The sequence below is a fragment of the Maniola hyperantus genome, chromosome 16 (genome assembly GCF_902806685.2).
Source record: "Maniola hyperantus chromosome 16, iAphHyp1.2, whole genome shotgun sequence".
Classification (NCBI taxonomy): Eukaryota; Metazoa; Arthropoda; class Insecta; order Lepidoptera; family Nymphalidae; genus Maniola; species Maniola hyperantus.
In genome coordinates this window covers 10,193,473-10,215,175 of record NC_048551.1, presented here as the reverse complement: position 1 = coordinate 10,215,175, position 21,703 = coordinate 10,193,473, and the positions used below count along the sequence as shown (strand labels likewise).

The window sequence follows — 21,703 nt, the reverse complement described above, 5'->3', positions numbered from 1 at the left end:
AATTAGCTAGGGCGATTGTCTAAAACCTGCATCAATCATTATTACAATCTCAATTGTTCTGATTGGCTGAATTTGTGCCATTCTTGTTGCAACAATGCATTGTAGCCAATAGTGAGCGAGCATTAACCAATCAGAGATGATTGCGATCGTGACATTGTAGCTGTCAAACAACCGCGGTAGGGCTAGTTCGATCTTAGATTACATCATCACTTACCAGGTGCGACCGCAGTCAAAGGGTAACTTTTAGTGGAAAAATATATTTTTTAAATTATAATTATCATTGTTATTATTATTACTATACCTACATAATATTAATACTAATAATTAGCATTAGCTTTGCTAACTGATGCATTCATCCGTGACTAATTGGTGAATATACATATCCATATCCGATAATAATTAATTGCTATGGACTTATAATATGAGGCATTGATTGTGATACATGGATTATAATAATAACTAGCTTATGCTCGCTACTTACTTCGTCCGCTTGGACTACATAAATTTCAATCCCATATTTTACTTCCTTAGGGATTGAATTTTAAAAAAATTCTTAGCGGATGCCTACGTCAAAATAGCTATCTGTATGCCAAATTACAGCCCAATCCGTCTAGTAGTTTCAGCTGTGCGTTGATAGATCAGCCAGTCAGTTAGTCAGTCACCTTTTCCTTTTTAGATTTATCAAACACGCTGTATATGCAGCGATATGAGTATTGTGTAGATGACTGACTGTTATATGCGGTATCTAGCTACCCCAAGTCCGTGGGGAATACTCACTCGTGAGGATTCGTATCCTAGTTCCTTCTATTCCTCCTTGCCCTCCTTCGAGTGGTGGTAGTCCTGATTTTTCTCGCTGTCATATTCATCTGTATTACTTCATCTGTTACCAAAATCAATGTTAAATCATTTATTCAAAACAGGTACAATAGGGATGATAAGGACCTAGTTACTAGTCAAATCAGTAGCATTTTATCAAACGTCAAAACGTCTGTCGGTCTGTCAAGAAACCTACAGGGTACTTCCCGTTGACCTAGAATCATGAAATTTGGCAGGTAGGTAGGTCTTATAGCTCACCTTCGGGGAAAAATCTGAAAACCGTGACTTTATGGTTACATCACACAAAAAAAAAATTGTGGTCATGAACTAATAATTAGTATTTTCAATTTTCGAAGTAAGATAACTAAATCAAGTGGGGTATCATATGAAAGGGCTTCACCTGTGCAGTCTAAATAAGATTTTTATTTATTTTTATGTATCATAGTTTTTGAATTATCGTGCAAAATGTCGAAAAAATACGACTCTAGTAAGTACGGAACCCTCGTTGCGCGAGCCTGACTCGCACTTAGCGGGTTTTTTTGATAAAGTATATCAAATTAAAAAAAAATATACACCTACCGGTTCGACTTCTAACGATATCTTTTCTTTTTTGCGTAATTTTTTCTGGGAGTAAATCCACAGCTTTTTCTATAAATGAGTCTATTACCAAACTGTTACATTCTGCAGTGATGGCTGCCCTAGAAAAAAATTAATATTAGCCTAGTTTAAAGCTGAAATTGTTCAAAATTATTCAAGTAGATTCGTACAGTTTTAATAAGTAGGTCAAAAGAGAGTTTTCCTGACTGATTTATTTATCAACGCACAGCCCTTAAGCCGCTGGGGTTAGAAACTTGAAATATTTACAGTAGGTTGCTTTAATAACGTAGACACTAGACACTAAATAAGAAATACTACATTATTTTACGAAAACTCACGTCAATCCGTTGCTCCGTTGCGACGTGATTGAAGGACAAACCAACAAACAAACACACTTTCGTATTTATAATAAGGGTACTGATCCATTGAAGGCTCTACTTCGACCGGTAGGCTGCCATTGGAACGTCACTTGAGCAGCGTTTGCCTCCTCTCTTCGTAAAATATACAATAAAGCATATTTCATTCATTCATTCATTCACCTATTTTGTGAAAACATTTGTACGTCAGGGTTTCCTGACTGGATACGAGTATTATGTTGGCTTAACCCTCTATTGTAAACACCTTGTCTTCCCATATTCACACAAATAAATTATTTCAGTTCACTAGCTGATGCCCGTGACTTCGTTCGCGCGGAATTAGGTTTTTTGAAAATCGCGTGGGAACTCTTTGATTTTCCGGGATAAAAAGTAGCCTATGTCACTCTCCAGGTCTTTATCACACATGCAAAAAATCACGTCAATCTGTTGCACCGTTGCGACGTGATTAAAGGACAAACCAACAAACCAACAAACAAACACACTTTAGCATTTATAATAAGGGTACTGATTTCATTCATACCTGCATATTGGGCATTGGTTTTTGTGCCTCCTCCACATGGTAATGCAGTATTTGCAAAAAGTATGCGAGCAATTCAGTGTAGTGGCACTTATGAAGAGCTCGGCACAAATACTACATGTCAATTCGCTCTCCATTATATCTCCAAATGCTTCCAGCAGGCAGCTTCCAGCAGTCTGGGGCAAAACAAAGATTGTTAGCGTTTAAACTACCGTGAGTGATTTCCATTATAAATATGTAATATCTATCCCGGCTATACTCACGTGTCTAGTCGACGTTAGCCCGACTAGTTTCGAACCCATCCGGGGTCCTTTTTCAAGGGAGTCAGTTCGCGCACGCGCCGCGGCTGTGACTGTCACCTAATTTGATATCTTCCTACGAATATATTATTCAAAATTGCCTTATTTTGCTTTATTTTTAACATCAGAAGTGGGATTGTAGTGAACTATATAAAACCTACTTAAAATATATTATGAAACATGATTGTTGAGAGACGACGTATCCATGGACACAGACAACAAATCATTATTAATTATTGAGGATATCTCTGAAGCTCAACTAATTTGATATCTTCCTACGAATATATTATTCAAATTGCCTATTTGCGTGGTGACAGTCACAGCCGCGGCGCCTGCGCAAACTGACTCCATTGAAAAAGGACCCCGGATGGGTTCGAAACTAGTCGGGCTAGCGTCGACTAGACACGTGAGTACAGCCGGGATAGATATTATTTAGAAAGATTTTTTTTTATTCAAATACTTAATAAATAAAGCTCAAAGCTAAAACCCGACTACGATCATATTGCGATGACCAACACATTTAGTGATACATTTTTATATAATAAAAGATATTTATAAATTCAGAATTTTTTCAGGGGGGGGGGGGGGGTTGTAAATACCTGGACCTCGTGTTCCAGCTCTTCCCGCTTCTCAACATTTAAAGAATTTGGCTGCAGTTTGATGCGCTTTGCTGATGGAGCATCCGCATCTCGTCGCTGCGAATTCCGCTATGTAAAAAATTACAAGTTTTCAGTGGGAAAAAAAACCGGGCAAGTGCGAGTCAGGCTCGCGCAATGAGGGTTCCGTACTACAGTCGTATTTTTTCGACATTTTGCAGGATAATTCAAAAACTATGATACATTAAAATAAATAAAAATCTGTTTTAGAATGCACAGGTAAAGCCCTTTAATATGATACCCCACTTGATATAGTTATCTTACTTCAAAATTGAATAAGTATACTAATTATTAGTTTATGACTACAATTTAATTTCTTTTGTGTGATGTGACCACAAATTCACAGTTTTTTTTATTTTTCCCCTAAAGCCAGCTATAAGATCTACCTACTTGCCAAATTTCATGATTCTAGGTCAACGGGAAGTACCCTGTAGGTTTCTTGACAGACAGACAGACAAACAACAAAGTGATCCTATAAAGGTTCCGTTTTTTCTTTTGAGGTACGGAACCCTAAAAACTGATGATATTTGAAGCGACTAGTACAATAAAAACTAAATAATCTTTATTAACAACTAGCTTATCCCCGCGACATCGTCCGCATGGACTACACAAATTTCAAACCCCTATTTTACCCCCTTAGGGGTTGAATTTTCAAAAATCCGCATGCAAAAAGTCAGCCCAATCCGTGCAGGAGTTTGGGTGTGCGTCGATAGATCAGTCAATCAGTCAGCCAGCTTTTCCTTTTATATACTTAGACTAGCTTATGCTCGCGACTTCGTCCGCGTGGACTACACTTTCAAATCCCTGTTTTACCCCTTTCGGGATTAAATTTTCAAAAATCCTTTCTTAGCGGATTTCTGCATGCAAAATTTCAGCCCGATCCGTCCTGTAGTTTGAGCTGTGCGTTGATACATCAATTAGTCAGTCAGTTTTTCCTTTTATATTATTATATATTTAGAAGATCTTATATATTAGATATTTAAGTCGATTTCATTTCGGAAGACTTCCGAAATGAAATCGACTTATTGGTAACTTAGAAATCTATACTTCTTATCTTATCTTATCTTACTATTATATAAAGAGGTAATGTCCGTTAAGTTTGTTTGTAGGGGGTAGTCTTTGGAACTACCTAAACTGATTTTAAAAATTCTTTCACCAGTAGAAAGCTACATTATTCCTGAGTGACATAGGCTATACAGGATCTTTAAAAACCTAAATCTACGCGGGCGAAGCCGCGGGGATCAGCTAGTTTATTATATAGGGGTTGTGTTGATATAGCTTTGGATTTAAAAACAATATCTTCATTTGAATCTAATTCTGTAAAAAAAAAACATAAGTCTATGAGAAATAAACGAATTCCTAGAAGTGCGAGCAAAGTAGGTACATAAGTAATGTAATTAAACTTAAATCATACTAATATTATAAACGCGCAAGTGTGTTTGTTTGTTGGTTTGTCCTCCAATCATGTCGCAACAGAGCAACGGATCAGCGTGATTTTATGCATGGACATAGTTAAAGACCTGGAGAGTGACATAGGCTTTTCATCCCGGAAAATCCAAAGTTTCCACGGAATTTTAAAAACCTAATCCACGCAGATTAAGTTACGGGCATCAGCTAGTGTGTCATTATTTTGTTACACATTGATACCTTGGAGTGCATTTGGAGGTCAGGAGGTAAATATAAATCAATATTATGGTCAATGCTTGATGATACTGAAAAATGGGAATTTAGAAAAATGAAAATAAGCAGAATAAGTATATTATTAATGATACAATTTTCGAGTTCTAGTTAAATAGTTACACAGTACTTGTTAAATAGTTATAAAATGACTATGGAAAATGGAAAATGAAATAAAAATCACAAGAATTTTCACCATAGATATTTTCACCGACAACAAAAATGACAACTGGCAAAACATGTGGTGTGCTTAGATCACGCTTAGATGTATTCTGTCCCTGTTATTATCTATGTATGCAACGTAAAAAGGTCAAATCATAGATGTACGAAATAATAATTCTTAGGCCGCGGATGCACCTGTAAGTCTTACTTACGTTTCATGTTTAACTTACGACAAAACGAATATAAACACTATCAATAATAAATAATGCTTAGTTGTATGTATGCAGCAGCGTTGCCAGATGTCCCGATCTTGGCGGGACGTCCCGATTTTTAAATAAAAAATTAAATGTCCCGCGCGGGACAGGCTCAGTCCCGCTTTTCAGGGATAACTCGAACGCGTGCGTGCAGCGTGCTGTCTATAAACATCAAGACAAGACAAGACTCGACTATTGAACTATAGTGTAAATCAGATTTAAATTATCATATTTTTCTTAAAATACATCTTCTATGGCCTATTTTTCCTATCTATTGTCACGTAAACGTCATTTGAATTCAAATTAAAAAAAATTAAAAACTTCTGATTATATGCGTTTTTGTCATGTCCCGTTTTCAACGAAAGCATCCCGCTTTTTTCACTCAAAAAGTTCCGAAATCCCGACTTGGCAAAAAACTGCAACGCTGCTGGTATGCAGGTATGTATGAAGCTCCATTTATATAATTTGCCGAATAATACAATCGGCTGGCAAAACCACCACAATCCAAATTTATTTTATAGGTGCACGTATTTAATATCTCTAATTTGATACAATTCATGAATACATTGCTACAATATTAACCACGAAATATAAGTAAGGGCTGTCGCACACATAAAACTTTCAGTAACGTTTCGGCGCGCGCTCGGCGTTTTCCTCGCTTTTCGGACAGTCAAATCTACGATTGAAGTCATGACTCACAGTGTCGAAAATATGACGCGACTATGATAAGAATACAAGATTAAACTGTCTAGAATTCGCAAGGACCAACAAGCTTAATCTAAATACCTATATAAAAGGAAAGGTGACTGACTGACTGACTGATCCATAAACGCAGAGCGCAAACTACTGCACGAATCGGGCGGAAATTTGGCATGCATATAGCTATTATGACGTAAGAAAGGATTTATAAAAATTCAACCCCTAAGGGGGTGAAATAGGGGTTTGTAATTTGTGTAGTCCACGCGGACAAAGTCGCGAGCATAAGCTAGTTAGCTATAATCCGCCAACACAGACAAATCTGTATGGTACATCGCTCATACTAAACTTGCAGACCAAGCAGGCAACCCAGCAAACAATAAGCACCACCATTTTCTAGCCTCGTAGCTCAAAGCCTACCATTAGATGTGCCAACGAGGCTAGAAGATCCATTCAGATGGACAAACGTTTGTCACGCATTGAAGCGCGTGGACGCACACATTTGGACTATTCAGATGTCGCGAAGCAAAGCGCAGTGCGCGCAAGTTTTTTCTCTGTAACGGGTGCTACCACGTGCTTTCATAATGAACAACTGTACTGTACTGTACTGTACTGTACTGTACTGTACTGTACTGTACTGTACTGTACTGTATGTAAAACGTTTGCTATCTAGATGCGCGATTAAAAACGCGCGTTAGATTTTGTCATCTGTAAGTACATAGCTTTAGTCTCTATGTAGTCTATGCTTTCGATACAATTCATTGAATACATTGTTAGAAATAACCACAAACAAATCAATATCTAGCGAGCAGCGTACAGAATCAGCATCGATTATCTCAACCACACAGTAATTATTGGTTGTGTGTGAGTACCCAATTATATTATTATTGACGGTTTGAACGCATGGCTGCTCATTCGCTAACGCTGTTGTGATCATTCTCATGTAAATACGTTTTTCAAAAAGGTTTCTATTATCTAAATATAAAAAGAAAATATAAAAGGAAAAGGTAACTGCCTGACAGACTGACTGATTGACTGACTGACTGACTGATCTATTAACACGCAGCTCAAACTACTGGACGGATTGTGCTGACATTTGGCATGCACTATTATGACTATTTTTGAAAATTCAACCCGTAAGGGGGTAAAATAGGGGTTTGAAATTAATTGTGTAGTCCACGCGGACGAAGTCGCGAGCATAAGCTAGTTAGATACTTGGGCTATAATTCAAGTGGCGGATAAACGAATTCCTCAAAAGTGGGTATACCTAAACCGTTTTCTCTAGTGCTGCAAATGTAGAACTTTTTTGACCTGGTTCCTCCTTCACCTTTCTACTATGCTACTATACTTATAATAAAACTGTAACAGGTCAAATTCTGTCCAATCCAATCCAATCCATCAGCCTGTTTGCGTCCACTGCTGGACATAGGCCTTTCCAAGAGCGCGCCACCAAACACGGTCCTCCGCCTCCTCATCCAACCGCTCCCCACCACCTTCTTCAGGTCGTCGGTCCAGCGGGCGGGAGGTCGTCCTACACTGCGCTTACCGGTACGCGGTCTCCACTCCAGAACACGTCTGCCCCATCGGCCATCGGTTCTGCGACAGACATGACCTGCCCATTGCCACTTCAGCGCGCTAATCCTTTGAGCTATGTCGGTCGCTTTTGTTCTTCTGCGAATTTCCTCGTTCCGGATTTTATCCCTGAGAGTGATACCCAACATAGCTCGCTCCATAGCACGCTGAGCGACTTTTAGTTTGTGGACGAGACCAACTGTCAGTGTCCACGTTTCCGCTCCATACGTCATCACAGGTAGGACACACTCGTTGAAGACCTTAGTCTTAAGGCTTTGCGGTATCGACGATTCGACGACCTGTCGTAGCTTTGAAAATGCTGCCCAGCCCAGCTGTATTCTTCTGTCAGCTTCCTTCTCGAAGTTGTTTCTACCGAGTTGTATGAAATTCTGTACATTGAAGATATTTTGAAAATTTTTTTTCGAGGGCACTCTATAATCGATACTGAACCCAAAACTGTAATTTTTTTCATTTTTGTCTGTCTGTCTGTCTGTCTGTCTGTCTGTCTGTCTGTCTGTCTGTCTGTCTGTCTGTCTGTCTGTATGTCTGTCTGTATCAGGGCCGCGCATCACGCTGAAACTACTGAATGGATTCCAATGAAACTTGGTACGATTTGAGGTCATACTAATGAGGAAGAATATAGGATACTTTTTATCCCGAAATTCAGCATGGTTCCCGTAGGAGAGGGGATGAAAGTTAAAATGTATACTGAGTTGTAATTCATTAACGCGTAGTCCGATTTCATTCATTCTTTTTTGTTAGAAAGGGGAGTATTTTAAAAATTGTTCCGTAAATATTTCAAGGTCATCAGTTTTTAACCGACTGTCAAAAAGGAGGTGGTTCTTTTTTCTACATAGATTTTTTCGAGGTTCTGGACCGATTTGCAAAAATTTTTTGTTAAATCAACAAAAAAAGTTTTCGTGGTAATCACATAAAAAATTCTGGATTCAACTCCTTAATCCTGATGCTGCAGGGTTACTGCCCGCCTGAGTTATCAAGATTCAGGAAGTGTGCATAGTGAATTCATATTGTAGGTACCAAGCAACGACTTTATTCTCAGACTTCAAGTCTCAACTCCTCAACCCTGATGATGTAGGGTACAGCACTCCTAAACTACGAACTCAGTTTCAGGAACTGCGGATAATGCAAAATTATTGCGACTGTTAGGCGGAACGAAGTTCGCCGGGTCAGCTAGTATGTTATATATCTGTGTACGAACTAAAATGTTATTTGTTATCTGTGGTTAAAAATTCTGTGTATAAAATTTTTGTCTGTGACATAAAAAAAAATTTGTAACGTTTTCACATTGTTGGCCCATATTTAAGTATAGGAATCATCAAGAAATAAAGTTAAAGGAATATTTAATAAGTGGTGTGGTTTAATTTACAACACTATCTTAGGCATTAGGCATATAGGCATCTTCTAGGTTAGCGCGCTTCATATTAGGCTGCATCTTTATTCACCAGCAGGTCTGATTGCAGCCAAGCGCTAGTCTATAAATTTAAAAAAGAAAGGTTACAAATCCGTGCCGCCAAGTGATTATGGGTTTCCGGTACGATTCTGTATAGAAACCGCTATTTTTAAATCTGTGGTTTTAATAAAACTGCCTATCTCTTTCAAGTTACCCTAATTCCTTTTTAGACTTCTCATCGCTTACTACCAGTACGCACTCAAGCTACAAGCTCAAGCACGTAGCTATTTCTTGAAATATCAACAAGAGAGAAGCAAAAAAATGAAAACTGCACTTTAAGCGACTTAAAATAGCAGGGCGTTAATTACATTTCATACATGGCATGATAGCGTAATGCGATTAGCCGCGCTTGCCTTATAATGGCAATACATTGCCAGCGTAATGAGCAGAGTGCCTCCCTTGCTGTAAATTAATTGAGCAATGGACAGCGAAATATTGCTTTACTCGTCTACAGAGTTAAGCTTAGTAGAAGCAGCTTTTAAAAGAGGAAAATAAACTTGATTTATTTTTACATTAAACACAGCTACGTAGCTCTTGAATTTAATTATTAGGTTGTGTTTTACAAGGAAAAAGGAAAAGCTGACTGACTGACTGACTGACTGACTGACTGACTGATCTATCAACGCACAGCTCAAGCTTCGTTCGCGTGGACTACATACATTTCAACTTCCTATTTTTAGGTCCCTTAGGGTTGAATTTTCAAAAATCCCTTCTTAGCAACCTCTAAGAAGGGATTTTTGATTCCGCATGCCAAATTTCAGCCCAATCCGTCCAGTAGTTTCAGCTGTGCATTGATAGATCAGTCAGTCAGTCAGTCATCTTTTCCTTTTATATATTTAGATTTTAGGAGGCAAACAATGACCATAGTTAATTGCGTTGTAGAGCTAATCTGCATCGAGTTTAGTTAGTTAACCCTAAATCCTGAATCAAGCGTGGCTAGCGTCTCGTTATACCTTAATAGCTGTACCATTGAGCGCTGAAAACGTGTTTTGAATACATTTTGAAAATTTAAATGTAACTAAATAATAAATGGTCAATAGTAGGTTAATTCTGTTTCAACTTCCCCTTTTTGCTGGTTTTCTCGTGCTGTTGTTGTTGAGAAAACTACCCTTTTGTATAGTTTTTTTTATTCAGATACAAGTTAGCCCTTGACTGCAATCTCACCTGGTGGTAAATGATGATGCAGTCTAAGGTGGAAGCGGGCTGAACTGGAAGAAGGGGTATGGCAGTTTTTATTAAACCCATGCCATGCCATTCAAATAGTTTAGATAATAAATTTAGAACAGAACTTACTAGAGTTAATTTAAAAATAAGTTAAGGACTACTAATTTTAAAAAATCACTTAACATCAGGTGCATGTTTTGAACTTCTGACATTCTTGACGAGTTTTTTGACATCCATTCTAATGATTTTCCTGAAAATGCACTAATCTTAGGGATTTTCTTGATGAATGTCAGTTTATAGAGTCGCAACCAAACAGTCTAAAACACTAAACTAGCCTAAATTAGTTTCGAGGTCAATCATCACCGCAACGCGCTTGGCTCTCACAGGTTTTAGAACCAAATCCATCAATCTAATCGATGCACTGAATCGAAGTCTAGGTATGAGCTCAGTACCAAAATACTGACTCGCAATTTCCTTTAAATAAAGCGGTGATAGCCAAGATGGTTGATTTCGTCCGGGATTCGATTCCGGCCACGCACCTCTAACTTTTCATAGTTTTGTGCGTTTTAAGCAATTAATCAATTCATCATGTAGGATGACGTCATAATCCATGCTGGCCAAGTACGTATAAGCAAATTTCACACACCTTTGCAGAACACTCAGGCATGCAGATTTGCTCACGATGTTTTCCTTCGCCGTTAAAGCAAGTAAAACGCACATAACTTCGAAAAGTTAGCCGTGCGTGCCCGGGATCGAACCCCAGACCTCCAGAGTATGAAGCTGACTATAGTATAGGTTACGCCGCTTACTACGAAGTTACATATAAGTAGATGTCAAATTACGCCGTTTTGAGCCCCAGACTCCTAACAGGAGGCATAAGTGTTAGTACGCGACAGGTCGAGATGGCAATCACTGCTTTAACTAAATACGGTCTACAAGAATAGGTCAAAGCAATATTTCCAAAAGGTCTGCCAAAACTTTTAAATCTAAATATATAAAAGGAAAAGGTGACTGACTGACTGACTGACTGACTGATCTATCAACGCACAGCTCAAACTATTGGATGGATCGGGCTGAAATTTGGCATGCAGATAGCTATTATGACGTAGGCATCCGCTAAGAAAGGATTTTTGAAAATTCAACTCCTAAGGGGATGAAATAGGGGTTTGAAATTTGTGTAGTCCACGCGGACGAAGTCGCGAGCATAAGCTAGTTCCTTATAAATCCATCCATACTAATATTATAAATGCGAAAGTGTGTCTGTCTGTCTGTCGGTCTGTCTGTCTGTCTGTCTGTCTGCTAGCCTTTCACGGCCCATCCGTTCAACTGATTTTGACGAAATTTGATACAGCGATAGCTTTCATCCCGGGGAAGGACATAGGCTACTTTTTACACCAGAAAATCAAAATGTTCCCACGGGATTATTAATAACCTAAATCCAGGCGGACGTAGTCGCGGGCATCATTTAGTATTAAAATATTATATCACAAAAGATTGTTAACTTCTCCCAATCCTCTGTAAATGTCACTCGGAATAATTTCCCTTTCAAAGTTCCCGCAGTCGGTCTATTTCCATTTCATGGGATTAAATACTTTGATAATGGAATATCTAATAATTTAAATATTATCTCGATCTTTTATTACTTGGAATGTTTGATTTGCTGAGCCTTAATAAACGTGGAGCTCGCTACCTACCTGTCTACTTATCTTGCAAACTACGAATAAGTATGTTATAGTAGATTATTTAACATGGCGGTAATGTAATGTCTTACGTCACAGGCACCGGGATAAATCCCAAGCGTAACGAGGGATCTTAGAATAACTCCTGAGCGTAACGAGGGTGTTGCATCTAGAATTCTGAGTGAAGCGCGGGGTTAAGGGGCGCCCAAGACTAAGACAGCATTGCCCCTAAGTTCAATACTGTACTTTTCACACCTCGCTATACTTATGCCTAAATAGATACCTATCTGTCTTTAGAAGTTTCTGGGAGCAAATCGTTTATTACATTTTGAGCATTAATAGTTTCCAGAGTTAAATCACTGCTGCTATCGTCACACACACATCACTTGACATTGAAATAAATTCAAATTAAATGAATTAAAAAAAATCTTGAGTATTATATTTTTATGTGTGTAGTTTAGCTAACAGGTCTGTACTCTGTAGGACTAGAGCATTTCAAGAGCGAGTGGTGTGAAAAAAATTATTGTATTATTCACCGTAAAATGAGTTATGTTAGATACAACAAACTAATGGGGATTTTAGTCGGCTAGATTATATTCAAAGTCCGCCGATTGGTACCTACGTGTTGGTCCGTTCGATGCAGAAATTGCCAATTTCCTGCTCTACTCTGCGCTGGGACTCGATTTTCTCGATATACATACAAATATATGGATTTGCACCTTATTTACGCTGCTGTGAATTTGTAAGATAAAACGGTACACTTGCGTTTTGGTTATGTGACTTTCTCGTGACTTTAGCTGCCAGTCTTTAGCATAATGTTTAAATCGGCAGAGTAGTACTATTTAGATTTTAGAGTCTTTAATTTAAAATTTATTTTCCGTTCTTTTTTAGCAATATTAAAAAAGAAAAACATGCAGATATTCTAAATTAAGTTTAAAGAAAGGCATAAGAATCGACGCTAAATATGTATCCTCAGAATAAAAATATACAAGGATGCTACAAGACTCGAATATTTCATTAATTGGTATGTCCATGATATAACAGCATAGATTCATCTTTTCACCAACACCATACCGATTTCAAACATCCATTTCGAATGATTTAAATAAGCACTCAGTTCAGGAACCGGGGATTATTATCAAAGCCATATTTCGCCCGAGGCCTGTACTGATCGATTTTAAAATGCATGAACTCTGCTATTTATCATGAAATCAGCACGCGGTCGGAAATCCCGATTTTAGAATATAAAAGAGAATTTATGAGGGTGCTAGGCTATAATGTCCGCCTGACCGAATTTCACCCACGACACCCATCTGACGGAGACAAGTCAAATATGCGGGAGTTCTTATAGTGCACAAGAAGAAATGTAAGAAATTAGTGTACCTATTAAGATAAGATAGAAAGAAATATGATTAGGTTATTATGGATCTGACATAGTCATATTATAATGATAAAAAGATCCCAAAAAAATTCAGAAAAAAAAAGGATATATAGACTAACTCACACCTGCGCATTTGTACGAATCGTGCACATAACGTGCATCGTAAGAACATAATCTTTTCAACCTGGTTTCTCCTTTACCTTTCTACTATCGTACCGCAAGGCATCGCCAAGGTCTGCACCCGTACGTAATCGAAATTCCACGGATACATACGTAGCGATTTGCCTTCTCATTTCTGATTGGAATCGCTAAGATTTGGAACACACTTCCAGCATCAGTTTTTCCCTCCAATTATAATATGGGTACCTTCAAGTCAAGAGTGAATAGGCATCTTCTAGGCAAGCGCGCTCCATCTTAGGCAGCACCATCACTTGCCACCAGATCTGATTGCAGCCAAGCGCTAGTCTATAAATTAATAAAAAAAACCGGCCAAGTGCGACTCAGGCTCGCGCAATGAGGGTTCTGTAGGTACTACAGTCGTATTTTTTCGACATTTTGCAGGATAATTCAAAAACTATGATACATAAAAATAAATAAAAATCTGTTTTAGAATGCACAGGTGAAGACCTTTCATATGATACCCCATTTGATATAGTTAGAAAATTGAAAATACTAATTATTAGTTCATGACCACAATTTAATTATTTTTGTGTGATCTAACCCTAAATTCACGGTTTTCAGATTTTCCCCCAAATGTCAGCTATAAGATCTACCTACCTGCCAAATTTCATGATTCTAGGTCAACGGGAAGTACCCTGTAGGTTTCTTGACAGACAGACAGACAGACAGACAACAAAGTGATCCTATAAGGGTTCCGTTTTTCCTTTTGAGGTACGGAACCCAAAAAATAAAAAAAACATAATGTGGACGTGTGGACGTGACGTGAGTCATTTGCAAGCGCTTCGTATGCATGTTTTACAAGTCACGGCGTGCATTATTATGTTCGCGAGTTTTTGGGAGTGAGTAGATACAAACATGATAAAAGTTATAGTTCGCGCGAATGACACTTTAGTCAAATTGTATGCGGAATAATCTGGGCACCCACATCCACAGCATTAATATCCCAAGAAAACTACTACCATTAAGTTATTAATGGAACGGAGTCACTACCCTTAGTAATGAGTAGTACGATGCAGAAAGAGACTTCAAATACATATTGTGTAAAACTATTTTAAGTTTGCGTAATAATTATCACCATTATATCTTACAAATCCAACATGTGACTATCAAAAAGAGTAATTTATTACCTACTAGCTTATGCCCGCGACTTCATCCGCGTGGACTACACAAATTTCAAACCCCTATTTCACCCCCTTAGGGGTTGAATTTTCAAAAATTTTTCTTTCTTAGCGGATGCCTACGTCATAATAGCTATCTGCATGCCAAATTTCAGCTCGATCCGTCCAGTAGTTTGAGCTGTGCGTTGATAGATCAGTCAGTCAGTCAGTCACCTTTTCCTTTTATATATTTAGATTTTGAGTAAATCATTTGACTTTGACTTTGACTTTAATTTTATAGAGAAGAACTCTGAACTCGAACTCTAGGTCACTGCTCTGGCAGAATGATTGACAGTTAAAGAGTATTCGTACTTATCCCCAAGTAATGATGAAGATGGACACAAGAAAGAACGATTTATATTGAAAGACACTTAAATGGAAAATGGTAATGCGCATTTCTTGTATCTTACATATCGTAGAATTAACCTTAGGGATTCAGGCACCCCTATAAAAATGTTCGAATCGAATCGGCGTTCACCCTTGTTCCTTTTTTGCCCTCCCCCCTCCTGTGGGGTGGGGATTAGGGTTGCGCGCGCAAACAAAATCAATACGGTTAATGTCACGCACAAATATAAGGCACGGGTAGGGTTGTTATGGAAAAGCTATCGAATATCGATAGAACCTGTACTCGGAATTAATTATGTCAGGTCCGTCAACAATCTCATTTGAATATACAAAGTTGGGGTAAACTGTTTAGGTACGTAAACACTTTGAACCTTATTTCAGTTATGTTTTTAGGGTTCCGTAATAAAAAATAATCTTTATATTTTCGTCCAGGTAGATTGAGATTGAGGTATTTGGGTGTCACATAATTTTTAAAAATAAACTATAAGAGAAGGCTGAAATTAAGTACAGTTATAAAAACATAATATTATTATTAACACTACACATTTATTCGGATTGAATTAAATGTATGGATCGTGTTCAAAATTAGTATCACATTGGACATCAAGTTTTATCCAAAAGCGAGTTACAACCGCCAAAAAAATATTCGAAAGGACAGGTCTAGTGCGTAACACTACAGAAGTCGTTGCTTGTACGCAAGTGAAGCAGTGCCTTTTTAACCGACTTCCAAAATGGAGGTGGTTCTCAATTCTTGTAATTTATGAAGTACACTAATTATTATTGTAAGTTCGAAATGATAAATTTACGCAAAAGGTTACTTAACAACTCAACAGCTAAAACATGTTTGCTCTGGTACATTTTATAAAGCCACTGTAGTTTGAGTATGTTCTAAAATCAAATTACACGAACATCTGTTCGTCGGTAATTTAAGTTCAATGTTGCTAATGGGTTTGTATCAGTCGTTGCGATTAATTATCGACATTTTGTCGTCGCTTCGCGCATCACTAGCTCTCTATATCTATTGTGCATGATTAATTAATAAGGTGCTAAGATTTGCAAATTCTGGGACCAACGCCATTTGAATTCGTAATCAAAACATTTGAATACTGTGTTGAAGTTATTTAAGCCAAGGGATCATTTTTAGGGTTCCACACCAAACAAGTAGTAAAAAAGATGCTAAGCGTCTGACCGTCTGTCATAGCTCGTAGCTCACAGAGCTGCTGATGTTAGTAACTATACTACGTACAGTAGTTTTGAATAATAATAAATAAATAAATAAATAAATAAAATTGATTTATTTCAGGTTAACATACCCATAATGTTATAATAATAATAACTATGCTTTCTCAAACATTTTTGAAGCATTAATTGAGCCATATAAGAATCCAACAGCAGAGGCAGTTGCAGATGGTAATATATGCGTTTTCTTTCAAAATACGGAACCCTCACGCTAGTATGATTCGGGCTTGGCGGGTTATACTTTTACTTTTGTTGAGGGGTTTGATGGGAAGGTAATTTTGAGTGGCGGATGTGTTTGTGTAAAAATAATATGAAATTCGGTATGAGATTTTATGTTTTTCGATTTGAGTTTTTCGGTCAGTAGGTAATTTACCACCTAATTTTATGACAATGTTTCGTGTAAGAAAATTTGTATGAAGGTCCGTCCGTCATTTTTCAAATGATATCCGTGAAAATTGGTATTTTGGATTTCGGTTAAAAATTAAGAAATAGGTTTTTCATGTTTTTGAAAATTGTTGGTAATAAAGGTAGGTACAAACACAATAAAAAAATAATTATCCAATTGAATCCAGTTATTCTCAAGCTATGGCATGACCAAGGGAAATAGGGATTCATTTATATATATACTTACCTAAGATTTAGAAAGAAATATCGTATAATTATACGAAACGAAACCCAAGAAAACCAAGCCCATTTCGCTGACGGACAAACAATTAAAGAGTACATTATTATTCAAAACGAGCGGCCCAGTTATTAGCAGCGATCCCATAAAACGCAATTAATTCCAGAGGCTTCCTTCCAGATCGTGATTCAAATTATAAAACTCTCCATTACCGTTCTCTGATAGCGAATTGGCTGAAATGAATGTAAGCTCTTTTATATCAGAGATAACTAACTAAAGAGGTTAAGAGGTCACGACGACGTAAGCATTTTTTTAAAGATAGTGATATTTCATTTTTTTTAATTTGTACGAAAGTATGTTGGTCTGTCAGTTTAAATTGGTTTGTCCTTCAATCGCACTGCAACGGAGCAACGGTTCGACGTGATTTTTGCTAGACCCGAACATAAGCTACTTTTTATTCCGGAAAATTAAAGAGTTCCCACGGAATTTAAAATCGACGCGGACAAAGCGGATGTCAATTAGTTCTATATACTTGTGGTGGCCTTTTGGTTTTTGTTGCCAACTCTCTTAATTTAACATTTAATTTTTATAATTTATAAATTTCTGGTCTAGTCTGGTGGGAGGCTTCGGCCGTGGCTAGTTACCACCCTACCGGCAAAGCCGTGCCGCCAAGCGATTTAGCGTTCCGGTACGATGCCGCGTAGAAACCTAAGGGGTATAGGTTTAATAAAAACTGCCATACCCCTACCAGGTTAGCCCGCTATCTTCTTAGACTGCATCATCACTTACCATCAGGTGAGATTGCAGTCAAGGGCTAACTTGTATCTGAATAAAAAAAAAAACGAAAAAAAAAAACATTCCGTTGGCAAATGAATACGTTCTAAATCATTAATAAGGCCATGTTAATGATGCCCCACTTTTTGTATCCAACTCATATTTTTCTTTCTATTTGTAACTCGTGTAGTTGTAACCGAAGTTGAATTGATATAAATATGTCAGGTAAACTACACATGTGATGTAATGATACCCTCAACATCATATTTTCCTTGCTTTTTGAGTCTGTCAAGTGGACACACAGAAATGTACCTACTAAGAAAAGTAACGTGAAAATGCGTTTGGAAATGGTTTTCTGCAGCACGTTTGACTGTGACACATAAATAGTATTATCGGGGGGCTATAAAGAGCGTGTCGAATGCATAATGTATTGACAATGACAGTTTATTTCCTTGCCTTCGTAGTAAAAATAGAGGAAAATGCATTAGAAATGTGGCAAACGGTATAAAATGTTGCTGTCATCTATAGAGCCATTTAAAATGCTATTGGGCGGTTGGAAGTTAGAAAGTCTACTTTGAGTTAATGATATTATAGGAATAGGATTCATACATTTTTAAGGAACTAACTTTTAACAAGGCTTGGTATTGTAGCAATTCGGCGTCTAATAAAATGTTAGTAAAAAAAAATCTGTAGGTATTTCTCTTATTTCTCTATGTTACGTAGGTAGGTACAACCTACAATATGTAGACATATAAAAAGTTTTTAGTTATGATAAGTTTCAGTATAAAAATTGTGATATACCTTTTAGATATAAGTGACTTATTAGATTAGCCCTATCGTTACACACTAATAATGATAAAATCTAAAATTATAATAATTTGAGGGAATCACTATTACAAACTTCATACACTTTTAGTGCCGAAATGCTTATAAAAGTTTGCTAAAATTAGTATTGATAATACCAATATTCATAAAACAATCAAACTTATACCTAGCTATAATAGTGCCAAGAATACCGGCTGCAATTTCACACTGAACAGCTAAGTAGGCTATTTCTTTGCGCCAAAAATTAGCCAGGTTTTCTGCCAAAAGATGAAAATACAAAAAAATTAATTAAATGTATAAAAGAAAAAGGTGACTGACTAACGCAAAGCTCATACTATTAGACGGATCATCCTGAAAGGCATACAGATAGCTATTATGACGTAGGTATCCGATAACAAAGGATTTTTGAAAATTCAATCCTTACGGGACTCGAAATTTGTGTACGAAGCCGCGGGCACAAGCTAGTGATAACCAAAAACAGGACATCGAAAATAATATGACGTTTACCAAGGGAAAAGGCCACGTTTTTCCAAGTTTATTTTACCATCTCAAACTAGCCAAAGTGTATACCGAAAAAGTTCCCAAAAGATTTTCTGTATTCGTCCCTCGTTCACTCCGTGGCCTGACATAAAAAACACACACACACAAAACAATTTAATTAAAACTTCAAAGTACAGATGGGCATTATTGCTACTTTTGGATCATTTTCATTTGGTGAAATTAATTATTATTTTTCTTTACAGTGATTTCACATGTGATTTTTCGTGGAAAGCAATTTTTCAATTTTCACACTAACAATCGTTTGCTACATTAATTTAACTATTTAATTAATCAAGATCAATAGAACTGATATTTCACAGGTGGTTTTTAACGGAAAGTGAATTTTCGTACTTATGACTGCAAGTGCGAAAATTCGCTTAATTTAACTAGATATTGTTTTTCCCTTTCTAACACGCAGCGATGCAAGTGTTCCCGCTAGCGCGATCTATGGCGTCTTAACTCGGGTCGATGACTTAAACTGTAAAATGATTTATTATAATTTAAACTGTAAAATTAATATGTTAAATGATAGTGATAATGATGAAATCTATTAATTATTTTTAAACTTTTAAGATTTTGGTTCATGGTTTTTCATATGCTACTTTAACTGAGATAGCAAGTGTTACATATGAAAAGCCTTTTCACGTGATTTTTCACAAGCTAAGCATGAAATGGTCCATCTCTGCTTCAAAGAGAAATAAAGCGTTAGTGCATACAAATTCCATTACATCGAACTCACCCACAACTTGTTCCAAGTTCTACAACACTTAGAGGGTTTCCAACTTTGACGACAAATAATATAATAACATAACATAGCATCGAATAAATAAAGTCATGCTTCCACTATATTGTTTCTCTATTTGTGAGTACCTAATGTTGTATTTAGGATTTTTTTTTCTTTTCTGTTGCGGGTAGTCGTAAAATTGAGTCCCGCTCAATGGCTGACTCAACTTTTAAGTAATAAATTTAATCACCTTAATTTGTGCTACAAACTTACTGAATCACTAGTTATTGTTTATTATTAGGATTTTCATTAATTCATTATAAGTATCCCTACATATTTGATTTAGGTCCATCCCTCCAACACTTTAATGAAATTCTTGGAATATTCGCAATTTGTGTATAGACATTATTCTAGGGCTCTAAAATCAATGAAAAAATATGATGATAATGATTCATACTGTGCGCATCTAACAATGCGCTTTCCAGTGCAAGGCCGCCATTCCAGCACCTTAGGACGTTTATCGCCGCTTCAGCTTCGCAACCTCAGTTGAGCTATGCCGGTTACTCTGGTTCTCCTACGTATCTCCTCATTTCTGATTTTATCACGTAGAGAAACTCCATATATTGGGTATTTTTAAGAACACACTCAGTGTGACACTCAGTCTCAAAATATAAAATTTTATAGTATCAACGATAACATTGTTTCTGACGCCTTTTGTTGGCCTTACGAACCTCGACGTACATAAACTTTCGAAGCTTTATCCAAAGATTTGAAAAGCCTTTCAATTTTATATCAACCACATAAGAGTTACCAAGTGTTTGAAACTTGGCAGCTTGGCAGCCGTGTAAACTGCCGTGTATTATGTAAATAACGGGTGAGTTTTTCTTTGACGGCGAGACAAATGGTTCTAACGCTGAGTTTTTCCATTTATCATGTTGGCTGTGTATGTATTGGAAATCGCTGAAGAGATTTGAAGGGTAGATAAAAATATTATATTCTATTAGAAATACATTTTAGTGTTCCATATCAGAAAGGTGCTGTGGTGTAAGTGGGAGGTCCCGGGTTCGATTCCCGGCAGGGGTTTGGAATTTTATAATTTCTAAATTTCCGGTCTGGTCAGGTGGGAGGTTTTGACCGTGGCTAGTTACCACCCTACCGGCAAAGCCGTACCGCCAAGCGATTTAGCGTTCCGGTACGATGCCGCGTAGAAACCAAAGGGGCATGGGTTCAATAAAAACTGCCATACCCCTTCCAGGTTAGCCCGCTCCCATCTTAGACTGCATCGTCACTTACCACCAGGTGAGATTGCAGTCAAGGGCCAACTTGTATCTGAATAAAAATGAAAAAAAAAACATACACTTTCGCATTTATAATATACTAGCTGATCCCCGCGGCTTCGCCCGCGTAGATTTAGATTTTTAAAGATCTCGTATAGCCTATGTCACTCAGGAATAATGTAGCTTTTTACTGGTGAAAGAATTTTTAAAATCGGTTCAGTAGTTCCAAAGATTACCCCTTACAAACAAACTTAACGACATTACCTCTTTATATAATAGTATAGATGGGTAGTGATACCTATTGTGTTTTTGTAATTACTTTTCCACGGTCGGCATTCCCTATATAAAACATGCACATTATAAGCGGCTATAACAAAGCTGAATTTTATTACAAACGTTTAGCCATCGGTATCCGCCAAACGCGGCAACCAATTTTCATATTAAACTGACGTTAACTGCACAAAGGGGGGTTTCATAAAACTCATACGTTATGCTAACATTTGAACGCTTCGAACTTTCCAAAGCTTTGTGCCACAAATTCCTTTGCCCTTTTCACAAAATGCCTTTTAATTTCAATATAGTGGTACACAGAGACATTTGAACGGTTAATAAATCATCATCATCTTCATCATGGTCAATTCTCACAACTCAGTAGGTCTCCTCCCAGAATGAAAACGTTTTGGCTTTGGAGTTGGCAGACTT

The 21,703-nt window shown here is 37.3% G+C and overlaps 2 protein-coding genes across 4 annotated transcripts in view; one reads left to right on the top strand and one right to left on the bottom strand.

The window, feature by feature from the left end:
* Appl (amyloid-beta-like protein) overlaps positions 1-21,703 on the top strand; it is a 169,953-nt gene that overhangs the window by 116,668 nt on the left and 31,582 nt on the right. The gene's annotated exons all lie outside the window — the stretch shown is intronic.
* Positions 784-5,320, bottom strand: LOC138403429 (E3 ubiquitin-protein ligase RNF8-like). The gene is made up of 6 exons (XM_069503919.1): positions 5,314-5,320; positions 4,910-4,974; positions 3,206-3,313; positions 2,311-2,483; positions 1,396-1,514; positions 784-880 (listed from the first exon to the last, which is right to left on the bottom strand). The coding sequence occupies exons 1-6, from the start codon at positions 5,318-5,320 to the stop codon at positions 795-797; spliced, it is 558 nt and encodes a 185-aa protein (XP_069360020.1). The 3' UTR covers positions 784-794.

Coding starts and splice junctions, on each gene's coding strand:
- LOC138403429 (XM_069503919.1), bottom strand. Junction 3,314..4,909: donor ACCTCCAAATGCACTCCAAG/GTATCAATGTGT, acceptor TTTTTTACATAG/CGGAATTCGCAGCGACGAGA. Junction 2,484..3,205: donor AGCTGGAACACGAGGTCCAG/GTATTTACAACC, acceptor GTTTTGCCCCAG/ACTGCTGGAAGCTGCCTGCT.